This window comes from Aquarana catesbeiana, linkage group LG03 (assembly GCF_042186555.1).
Source record: "Aquarana catesbeiana isolate 2022-GZ linkage group LG03, ASM4218655v1, whole genome shotgun sequence".
In the NCBI taxonomy this organism is placed as follows: Eukaryota; Metazoa; Chordata; class Amphibia; order Anura; family Ranidae; genus Aquarana; species Aquarana catesbeiana.
This window is the reverse complement of record NC_133326.1, coordinates 502,189,356-502,201,629: the sequence shown is the minus strand read 5'-3', so window position 1 is coordinate 502,201,629 and position 12,274 is coordinate 502,189,356. Positions and strand designations below refer to the sequence as shown.

The following is a 12,274-nucleotide window of genomic DNA, read 5'->3' as shown; positions in this document are numbered from 1 at the left end:
CCTTCTCTGCATCCATCTACACTGCCCAGTGCTTCATAGTATGGGGAGTATGTACCTGCTACCCTGTGACAGTGCTCTAGGCCATTGCAAGGCTACCCCTCTGTGGACCACTTCCTTTTATGCATCAATCTACACTACCCAGTGCTTCCTGTTGGTATGGGGAGTATGTACCTGCTCCCCTGTGACAGTGATCCATGTCCACCCCTCTGTGGACCACTTCCTTCTCTGCATCAATCTACACTAACCAGTACTTCCTGCTGGTATGGGGAGTATGTACCTGCTCCCCTGTGACAGTGCTCCAGGCCAATGCAAGGCCACCCCTCTGCGAGCCACTTCCTTCTCTGCATCCATCTACACTGAGCAGTGCTTCCTGGAATGGGGAGTATGTACCTGCTGCCCTGTGACAGTGCTCCAGGCCAATAATCTGCAAACCACTTCCTTCTCTGCATCCATCTACACCAGGGGTCCCCAACCCCGGGGCTGCAAAACCAGTCCGTGCCCTGTTTGCAGACGGGTTTTGAAGGCTGCACTGAAAGAGGTGCGGTGGGCAAGCAGAGAGATGACATCATCTCTCCCCGCTTGCCTCGCATCACAGCTGTTCTGCCTTCTGACTGTCATAGGACGGCAGTATAGCTACTGCGCATGTGCCGGTTTCCCCGCTCTTGAATGCGGGATGCTTCGGATGTCGTACCGCTGGGGAGAGGCTGCAAGAGAATACATGTAGGTGTTTTCACTGCAGTGCACTTACAAATTGGCCCTAAAGTGACAAGCTGCATCTGGTGTTTGTGCTCTCAAGGGGCGACCGTGGCAAGTGACAAGCTGCATCTGATGACAAGCAACGATGGCAAGTGACATGCTGCATCTGGTGACAAGCGACACTCTATATCTGGTGGCAAGCGACGGTGGCAAGTGACAAGCTGCTTCTTGTGGCAGGTGACAGTGGCAAGTAACGTGCTGCATCTGGTGGCAGGCGACAGTGGCAAGTGACAAGCTGCATCTGGTGGCAGAAGATGGTGGCAAATGACAAGCTTCATCTGGTGGCAGATGATGGTGGCAAGTGACAAGCTACATCTGGTGGCAGACAACGGTGGCAAGTGACAAGCTGCATCTGGTGGCCGGCCACGATGGCAAGTGACACTTCATCTAGTGGCGGGCAACGGTGGCAAGTGACATGCTGGATCTGGTGGCAGGTGATGGTGGCAAGTGACACGCTGCATCTGGTGGTAGGCGATGGTGGCAAGTGACACACTGCATCTGGTGGCAGGCAACGACGGCAAGTGACATGCTGCATCTGAAGGCAGGTGATGGTGGCAAGTGACATTCTACATATGGTGGTAGGCAATGGTGGCAGATGACATGCTGCATCTGGTGGCAAGCAATGGTGGCAAGTGACATGCAGTGTCTAAAGGCAGGCGATGATGTCAAGTGACAAGCTGCATCTGGTGGCAGGTGATGGTGGCAAGTGCCACACTCAGTCGGGGCTCCCACTGATTCTGCATTATGGTGAGTCAAACTATTTAATTGTATATTACAATGTAACATTAGAAATAATGCACTTCAATCATCCTGACACCTTACCAACCATGGTGCTGTATTGATTGAAGCGGTAACACCAGCCATTGCCCCAACAAATCAATTGTGGCAATCGAGTGACATCACAGCTGATTTCAGCACCGGCTGCAATGGAAGGAATGGCAAGTAAACCTGTTAAGGTGAGTATATAGTGGGGGTCCAGGTGGGAAGGTGGGGGAACGGAATCTTTGCAGAGACACTGTCACTTTGGCCTACATTGACTAGCTGTCGTTGTCAAGTTAAGGCATGTTCCTGGCATGTGCCTTGCTGCTGAGCTCACAATAATTCTATGCAGGTACTGACCATATCCCAATGGTTAGTATATGTACATTGCTAGGCCTTCCAAAATAGATTTAGATAAAGTACAGAAAGGTTAGACCCTTTGTCAAGTTTTTATTGCTGTCTGTGTCCTTGCTGTGGAAATTCTCGCTCCCTTTTTTTTCTGGTTACAGTTGTCACTGAGATAAAAAGTTAGGGGTGTTGTCATAAGAGCAAGAGGCGAGGGAAAACCCTTCAATGGGGATAACTGTTCCTTTGACAATTCTCTATGATGGGTTTTAACTTAACTTTGAAGAGATTTCCTCTGGTTTCCTATTGTATCTCCAGGACATGTAGTGGAGAAAAATTTGCCCTGTGGGACACAGATAGTGAAAAGTAAACAGTTTTAACCCTTCTATACTCTAAAACTAAAAAAACTGTGACTTTTCATGCAAATGAAGGCAACAGAAGATAGTTTTTTTCTGCTTTTATTATAATACAGGTTTGCAATATGACACTAGATATTAGAAGATATGTAACCAGTGGCATCGCTGGGGGGGTGGGGGGTGGGGGGTGCCGGCTGCGCCCCGGGTAACACCCGCCAGAGGGGTGACACCTGTGGGCAGTAGCATCGCACGGTCCACACACCCTTATCTGTGTCTCTCTCAGCGGAGTGGACAGAAGCCGTCTCCTCCCTCCTCTCTGTTTACATGTACACAGGAGGAGGTACACACCGCTGTGCATATCCCGTGCTGTTCTGAGGTCTGAACAGTGGATTGTATCTGTGGATGGATATGTGCTGGGGAGTACTATGGGAGGGGAGAGGGGGGCTACTAGCACAAGTGGAGGGGGGGTCTGCACTGGGGGAGTGTCTATGCTGATGGGGGTCTGCACTGGGGGGGTGTCTATGCTGATGGAGGGGGGTCTATGCTGATGGGGGTCTGCACTGAGGGGGGTCTATGCTGATAGAGGGGGGTTCTGCACTGGGGGTGTGTCTATGCTGATGGGGTCTGCACTGAGGGGGGTTGGGGGGGTCTGCACTGGGGGGGGTGTCTATGCTGATGTAGGGGGGTCTACACTGAGGGGGGCTATACTGATGGGGAGGTCTGCACTGGGGGGGGGTGTCTATGCTGATGGGGTGGTCTGCACTGAGGAAAGGGAGTCTGTGCTGAGTGAGGGGGTCTGTACTTAGTGGGGGGGGTCTGTACTTAATGGAGGGGGGTCTGTAGTTAATGGAGGGGGGTCTGTACTGAGGGAGGAGGGTCTGTACTGAAGGGGAACTATAGTTGGTGGAGGGGAGGTGACACCCATTTTTTCCGCACCGCGTGACATCAACCCTAGTGACGCCACTGTATGTAACTGGACTGTGGATGTTTATCACTATCACTTATCACTATTCCTTTTTCTTTGTGTATCTTTTTAATGTACAATGTGGCATATTCAGAAACTGATGCAAGTAGAAATTGACTAGGCCAGTGACGCACAGCAATCAGAATCCACATTCCTGAAGCCAGACCAGAATGAAATGGATTCTCATTTAGTTCTATGGGTTCTACACTTTAAATTGAGTGCTTTGTCATTATTGCCCTGCAAATAATGATCCTGATACTGTTGGTCTGTATATGCAGACAACCACACATTCTAAACAGATAAACAGTTGCACCAATAAAACGGTTATTGAGGTGCTAATGCTGCAAAATATGCCCCACTGCTATCTTAATAAAATAACTTTTAATAGCAGGTGTGTTCTTAAAGCGGAACTTCAGTAATTTTTTCAACTTTACATTTTTTTCTGCCAGTAAATACCTTATACAGCCCACTTCCTGTTTCTTGTCTGGTCATTAGCCTAGGCTTATGACATCATGCACAGATCTCTCTCTCACTCTCGTGAAAGTTTGCCAGGAAGGGAGGGGGGTGAGTCATAAGAGGGCCAATAAGAGCTACAGGGCTGCAGAGCTGGAAGTGTGCCTCTGTGTAAATCCAGGAAGTGAACAAGCAGCAGCTTCAGCTGCCCACAGTTAAAAAAGATGCAGCCAGACTCAGTGGCGGGAGATTTAATTTAATGAAGTTCAGGGGATCCCTGTCTTTACCTCTTTGCTCACTTTGCAGTGGTGCTAAACCCTGATGTAACAGATAAACTTCTAAATAAATTAGGGATAGTGTGTGCAGGGTTTCTGCATGAAGTTTGCATGCTCTCACTGTGTTCATCCAGATACTTCGGTTTCCTCCCACACTCCAAAGACATATTGGTAGGTTAGTTGGCTCCTGCCTAAATTGACCTTAGTATGTGTGTACATATTGTCTCTCTACATGTGTTATCACAATTTGCATTTCAATCCTAAGCCAGGCAGTTGGGGAGACCTGAAGACCTGTCACACCCACCTCATAAAAAAAATCACCAAAAATATCTATGGAAAGGGTTTTTGGGTGTATCAGACATGGTGCCCAAAGACCTGTGCCACTGGATCACCAAAAGTTGGATACAATTGAATGGATATATACATATGCACATACATAGTTTAAAAATACCTATGCTCAGAGAAATACATAGGTGGCCACTGCTGACTTATCCTTTTGCAAGTAGTAGTTGCATGGTTGTCGTCTTTATCCTAGGGCTTCAATACATTCTGAGTCACTGCTTTATTCCAGGTTCAAAGTATTGAAGCCACTTTATCAGCAGGACAACATGCATAGTGAGCTTGAAGTCAGTATGGGGGGGGGGGGGGGGTTAACTAAGACTGGTGCACTCAGAATCTGGTGCATCTATGCATGGTAACCAATAAGCTTCTAACTTCAGCTCAGTTCAATTAAGCTTGGACATTAAAATCTGGAAGCTGGTTGGTTTCTGTGCACAGCTGCACCAGAATTTGCACACTCCAGTTTTAGTAAATCAACCCCTATATATCTTTCTGTACCTTTTTCAGCTTTGTTCAAACCTATATTTTGTCATGCATCTGTGCACATTACCCTAAGCTAATACTGCATTATACAATGCGCCAGCGTTATTATAAGAAACCCACCCAGCAATGCACAGCGATTTAACATGTGCGTTGCAGTGAACTGATGGGTAGGTGCATTGGTTTACATTGTACATGAGCATTGGTGTGCCATGCAGAATTAATGGGACCACAATGCATATGTATTGTCCGAAAGCATATAAAAAACGGTTGTATACTGTATGTACAATAGAATAAAGTAACTTGAGCAGGACAACCATTGTAGGTAGAGGTAGCAGCTTATGCAAACAAAATAATCTATATATGTTTCTAATAAGCCACGGTAATACAAAAAAAAAATGCACAGAACAACATTTTTCATATGTTTACTGTATTGTATATTGTATTGATTCTAAAATAAAAAAAACTAACAGTATCATTTAAATCTACCTCACTCATTCTGGCTTTGGTCTTGCGGTAAAATGACATTAAATTTCACTTTACTTCAGTCAAAATCAGCTGTAAAACTTTATTAACAAGCACATTCCTTATGATACAGCAAGACCTGTACATCAAACTGCTTCTCAGTGCATAAACACAATCCTTTTGCGCAATCAAAGTAATCGTTTTACACTTGCCTACCATATCCATCTAACATACAGCATTAGCCTTCAGTCATCAGCCGCTGTAAAATAAAACAAGGTTACAAAGCTACAAACTAAAGTGCATTTTTTCTTATATTTTTATAATGTTATTGGTAATATTCACAAGTATAAAGTCCTGTAAATGGCTGTAAAAATGACATTTAAAGATTTGTGAGACCCAAAATGACTAAAAACATTATGTACTGTCTTGTGTATAATAATGACAGATGATGCGTAGTTAGGTAAAAACAACATGAAAATGGTCTTCCCACAAGAGATTTAGTGTAGGATTCACATACTTACTATGTTCATTGTCTTGGAGTGTCTGAGAAGTGAATGCCGGGTCGGGCAGGGTGACAGGTGGGCCACATCACTTAGCAGCTTAACATAGCTTTAGGCCCGGGCCCCCCCGGACATGGCTATCAACATTCCCCAGGGCCGTCCCACCAAGCCCCATCCCATGTCCTCCTTCTTCCCCATCCCATGTTGTTCTCTTCCAGTCTGATCTCCTCCATCCCATGTCCTCCTCCTCCAGTCCCATCTCCTCCATTCCATGTCCTACTCCTCCAGTTCCATTTCCTCCATCCCATGTCCTCCTCCTCCAGTCTACCAGCTCCATCCCATGTCCTCCTCCTCCAGTCTCATCAGCTCCATCCCATGTCCTCCTCCTCCAGGCTCATCTTCTCCATCCCATGTCATCCTGCCCCAATCCCATCTCCTTCATACTATGTCCTCCTTCTCCTCCAGTATCATCTCCTCCATCTCATGTCCTCCTCCTCCAATCCCATCTTCTCCATCCCATTTCCGCCCCCTCCATTCCATGCCCTCTTCTTCCTCCAGTCCCATCTCCCACATCCCATTCCCTCCTCCTTCTCCAGTTCCATCTCCTTCATTCCATGTCCTCCTCCTCCAGTGTCATTTCCTCCATCCCATGTTCTTATCCTCCTCCAGTTCCATCTCCTCCATCCCATGTCCTCCCGCTCCAGTCCCATCTCCTCCATTCCATGTCTTCCTCCTCCAGTCCCATCTCCTCCATCCCATGTCCTCCTCCAATCCCATCTCCTCCATCCCATATCCTTCTCCTCCTCCTCCATCCCATGTTGTCCTCCTCCTACAGTCCCATCACCTCCTTCCTCCTCTTCCATCCCATGTCATTTTCCTCCTCCTCCAGTCCCATCCCCCCATCCCATGTCCTCTTCCTCTTCTAGTCCCCCCCCCCCCCCCCCCCCATCCCATGTCCTCCTCTTCCAGGAGAATAATTCTGTACAGACATAACGAACAGACACAATCAGCAGTGTATGAACACAGCGTTATATCCCAGAATCACACTACTGTATAGATGTCCGAAACCCGTCATTTTAAAGTGAAACTATATCAACATTTTTATCTTAGTTTTGGATGGAGTAGTGAAGGGTTAGAACCCCTCTCCTCCTCCTTTTGGTCACCAGGACAAAAAGCTCCTTGTCCCAGTGACATCATATGGAAATTCCAAAACTTTACGAAACCCTCAACTGGGACATCGGTTCTGGTGACAACTGTCTCCGAGGGCATTTCCGTCAGTACCTGTTGTGTCTATGGGACCTCACAATGGCACACAGATGGGGAAAAAAAAGAATAGGGTTTTAACTTTTACATAATTTTGCCAAAATAGAAAAAAAAAAGTGCTGGCTTTATATATACTTTAGTTTTATACATAAGGCCCCTTTCACACGTTCGGATCCGTGTTGATCCGACCCGTGAACATCCGCTTGCTCAGTGGGGATCGCTCCGTTAATCCCCGCTGAGCCGGCGGATGACAGGGCGGCCCCTGCACACTGTGCAGGGACCGCCCTATCAGATCTCCGCTCTCCCCTATGGGGGATCGGATGAGCACGGACCGTCTGTCCGTGCTCATCCGATCCGCTCTGCAGACAGATAGAAAAATAGGATTTTCTTCCGTCCGCAGAATCGGACGAGAGCGGGGACGGATGATATCGGGCGTTAGTGGATGTTCATCCGCTGACACCCGCTATCCCATAGGGATGCATGTATGTCCGTATTTCATCCGAAAACGGATGGATGAAATACAGACATACGGTCCGCACGTGTGAAAGGGGCCTAACTAGAACATCTAACATGTATATATCATTGCAGATGTCCCCTCACTTTCTGTATTGGTGTCACCAGGACATTATTGCCTTATAATGTCTGTATTATATTTAATATATATAAGATAACAATTGACAGGAAGTGAGATCCTGCAATTAATTGTATGTACATGCTCTTCTAGCAGCTTCAAATTATCTACTACTGAGGAAAAACACTCTTTTTTTTCTCTCTGACCTCGATCTCTATGTATTATGTATCGGCTGTCCCCTCCTGATGGCGGCCCTGTGTGTATATATATGTGTATATATATATATATATATATATATATATATATATATATATATATATATATATATATATATATATATATATATATTTTTTTTTTTTAAGCGCTGTGCAAACTGTTGGCGCTATATAAATCCTGTATAATAATAATTGTATATATAGATATATATATTTATATATATCTATATATAGATATATATATCTATATATATTTTTTTGCAACGAGTAGAGGTATTTGCATTTGACTTTGTAATAGCCTCTTGCAATCCACTGTACCACAGAGCTCAGTCTGGGTAAGAGCACAATCAGTTGCATTCTGATAGAAAGAGAGAGCAGAGTTGTAGAGATTGGAGTTTATCAGTTTGCTGCTTCTTCCACTGTCCAGTGATATCCTGAACATAGGCAGAAGACCTGAATGTATAATTAAATTGCAGCAGAAAAAATCAGGTCTCTTGGCTGTGATGTAAAAATGTCAGGAGTAGATAGAAATACAAAATACAGACAGCAGCATCTCCTTCTGAACACCTGCAATTCCTTGCTCTACTGCCTATCTGCAGTGGATAACTTTTCAGAAGGACAGTAAGTTATTGCTGCAGGTGTGAATGAGGCCTAACTGAAACAAGTACATTTATCGGTCCCAACCTTCATTTAACTTGACATTTAAACTGGTTTGTGTCTTTCTTGCGCAACTGAATGTCAGATATCAAGCACCAAATTTACTGATATATTTGTGAATATTACAAGATGCATTTCACTACTGGATAAATCATTCAGATGTGTATTGCAGTCATTTAAGCAACCTGTTTCTCTCTGGCTCTTTTTAAATCCTTCACAAGCCAGCCATGTTGTTACTGGCTACAGACAAGTGGGCCCTTTTATTTAAAACACCATTAAATATCATAAAGTACCTTCTGTTTCCTAAAACTGTCTATCTTTCTTTGGCATGTTGCTTCCTTTTCTTATCTGAAGAAATTGTATTTTATTTCATTCATAATGTCCCCAGGTCTTGCGTGCACCTTCTCCGCAGTGGACAGTTAAAAGCAATTATAGTGCATTGATAAATGTGCAGTGACAAAAGCCTATGCATAGAATACTGAGAGGTTTTTTATCAGTGCAAGGGCAGATGTGGAAATGCCTCCACAGTTAAGCCCATTACATCCACCCTCTGGATTGTCTTGATATCTAATTACAGATAATGCTGGCCACGAACAAACAGATTTTTGTCTAAGAAGAAAACTGATTGGTTATCCTAGATGGTCAGCAAGCACCACTGATCATCACGTATTCCTCCCAGTTAGAATAATGTTTGTACTCATGGATTTCCAGTCATTTTTGTAGTCTTTTCTAATATTTAGTTGTCAATCGCCAAAACAGAGGAACCAATTCACCTGAATGCTGTTTATGACAACAATTTCGTTTCCTTGGGCTCTCAAATGTTAAAGCTTTTCCTGCATGTTGAAGGATTAGTTTAAGATCTTCATTACTTGGAATGATCCGCACTTAGCCCTTTGCATTTGAAGATTGTTATCAGCAGAGGTTAAATCTTTGCTAGGTAGGCAGAAGCAATTGTCTCGTTTATGCCTAACAAAAGTTCTCCACATTACAAAAGTAAATTCTTGCAAAACCTGTCCATCATATTTTGTAGGTAAGTGAAGCCATCTGCTGATTAATTTTCCACAAAGCTATACGTATATGACAATAAACGTCATCAGTCAGTTGTTTGAAAAAAAAAAACCTTCAATATTACAACTGTTCCTTATTTTTCCAGTAATAATTATTTATTTCAAAACTCATAATGTTGCCCCCAAAATGCGATTAATAATACAGTTGTTCCATTTAGTTTTATAACTTGTCTTAAAAAATAAAATGCTGGGATTAAAATATTAATAAAAAATGGAGGTTTATTTGACTTTATACAATTTACAGTGTTCATGAGAAACTACTTTGAAATATATAGCTCAGCAGTTACGGGAATTATTCATTGTTTATTTAAGTTTAATGTCAGTGATTACTTAGACTTCTGTTGAGTTTTACCCTGTGAAGTCAGAACTGATCCACTTAAATTTAGATTAGATTAGACTAGATTTAAATTTTTAATTCCCAAATGTTTGTAGTTTAAATCTAAACGCCTATTTGGCAGTACAGGACATGGAAAGCTGTTTGTGCTCCAGAAGGTTGATTTGGTATCTAATGGTACCGGAGCTGGACAGAATCATTTATGGGGTGTAAGCAAAGGGTGAGCTTGAGGGTAGACTATCTCGCTTTCCCCGCATGCTACCATACCACCCCTTTGGTGAGAATGGAAAGCTCCGAAATCCTGGAGATTTTGCTCCAGAATCCTCTGATTCCATTGAGATATCTGAACCAGTTGGTGACCGTCTGGCTCTAGGTGTAGCAGGCAGCGAAGATCCATTGCCAACCGGTAGACTCCAGGGTGACGTAATATGAAGAGGAGACTGCGGACTAGTAACACCCCATGGTGAAGCATTCTTGCGCTTTGCTGCATTGATGATATTTCTGGCAATAAGTGCTTTCATCTGATTTCCCGCTCTAAGGTCATTCTCCATTCGTACAGGTGATGGGGATGGTGAACGGTCACTCCAAGCAGGTGACATGGACCGGGGTGGAGGACTCTGTATAATTGAACTCTCATCATAGCTTTGCAGGGAAGAAGTACCCCATCCATCCAATGATCCTTGATGCTGAAGAACTCTGTTGCTCGTGGTCCCCGGTACAAATTCTCTAAATTTCTGTGGGAACAAAAAGGAATTCATTTAAATTAAACAGTAGAACATGAATAGCAATTTATAAAAAAGTATGTCCACGTGATAGCTTATGACCTAAATCCCAGGCCACACTGTAATCCACCCTTACTGGGAACCCCCATTACCCAACATCAATCAAAGTTTGGTTGGGTATTTATATAAAGGCATCAAGTGACAGTCCTGCTAAAGCCTGAATGCTCAGAAGTCGCTTTAAATCATATACAGGGCAAAGTGAAATGCAATTAAAGTATCATAAAATACTGTATATGGTGGATAATATTGAAAATGCCCCATTATGGTTTTCCTGGGGGTTATGTGCAATTGTTATTGTGTCTCAACTAATGACAATGTTCTGGGGTCTATATATAGCAGGGTTTTTCAACCAGGGGTCTATGGAACCCTATGGTTCCTCCAGAGGCTGCAAGCGGTTCCTTGACCAATAAGCAACTTCTGCCTCTCAGATAAGTTCCCATTGACACCATTGATCATTTTAGCTATCTGTAAGGGGGTAATCCTTCCCAATGCCCACAGGTGTAAGGAGCATTCTTCCCACTGACCATCTCACTAATGTATCATGAGTTGTAGATACAGTAATTTGTGCAGTCGCTCTAAATCTAAGGGGTAGATTTGAAATGAGTGGAAGCTCTGCTGATTTTATCATCCAATTATGTGCAAGCTAAAATGCTGTTTTTTACTTTCCTTGCATGTCCTCTTCGGATCTACAGCGACTTTACTTCCAAGTGCACTTTCAATGCACTTTCAAGTGCACTTGCAGTGCAAAGTGGGTTTCCCTTCAGAAAATAACCCCCAATGTCTGCTACGATGGGCTGCCACAACGCAGCCTTCTGCATGGCATAATACATTATATTTTGGTGAGTGAGTTATTGCAGCACATGCATGGGCTCTGTCATTGGTTTACAACAGAATAGTCTAAATTTGCTGAAGCCTTATGAAATATAGGGGTTCATTTACTAAATGCAAATCCACTTTGCACTGCCAGTGCACTGAAAGTGTACTTGGAAGTAAAGTCACTGTAGATCCGAGGGGGATATGGAAGGAAAATAAAAAACAGCATTTTAGCTTGCACATGATTGGATGATAAAATCAGCAGAGCTTCCACTCATTCCAGATCTACCCCTTAGATTTATAGCGACTGCACTTCCAAGTGCACTTGCAGTGCAAAGTGGATTTACCTTTCGTAAATAATCCCCACAGTGTCATACTTTCTACAGTAAACGTTATGAAGAAACGTCCTTGAAGAAAGTAAACTGCAATTTATGTACAAAAAACAAAGTCTCTTATAAAGTACTATATGTACATATATATATATATATATATATATATATATATATATATATATATATATATATATATTTCCTATTCCAAATGTGCAGTACTGTAAAACATTAAAAGCTTTCCTTTTCACAACTTCCTCCTGCTTTACATGTGTACCAAATTGAACACTGATAACTTTTCCTAATCTATAATTCCTGTAAAAAAAAGCATATACTTTAGACCTTTATAAGGTGCCATGTCAATTTGTTAATTCTGTACTCCTGTACCTGTGACTGACCCTATGTCTCCTGGCATTATTAGGAATTGCTCTCTACACCCTGTTTTCAATTGTGTTGTTGGTTTGGGGAGTGTTACGTAATGAAACTAGATATTTGTATACTTAAGATGTAATTTACAGCCCTGCCCTTTCACAAGATTGAAGCATAATGTT

At 43.3% G+C, this 12,274-nt stretch overlaps 1 protein-coding gene across 1 annotated transcript in view; it reads right to left on the bottom strand.

Moving 5' to 3' along the window:
• Nucleotides 1-7,787: 7,787 nt before the first annotated feature.
• The window catches only part of SYNPO (synaptopodin), a 146,491-nt gene continuing 142,004 nt past the window's right edge, over nucleotides 7,788-12,274 (bottom strand). Inside the window, exon 4 of the mRNA XM_073621098.1 lies at nucleotides 7,788-10,533. Coding sequence (XP_073477199.1) covers nucleotides 10,000-10,533 — 534 coding nt within the window. The 3' untranslated portion in view covers nucleotides 7,788-9,999. The remainder of the gene's footprint in view (nucleotides 10,534-12,274) is intronic.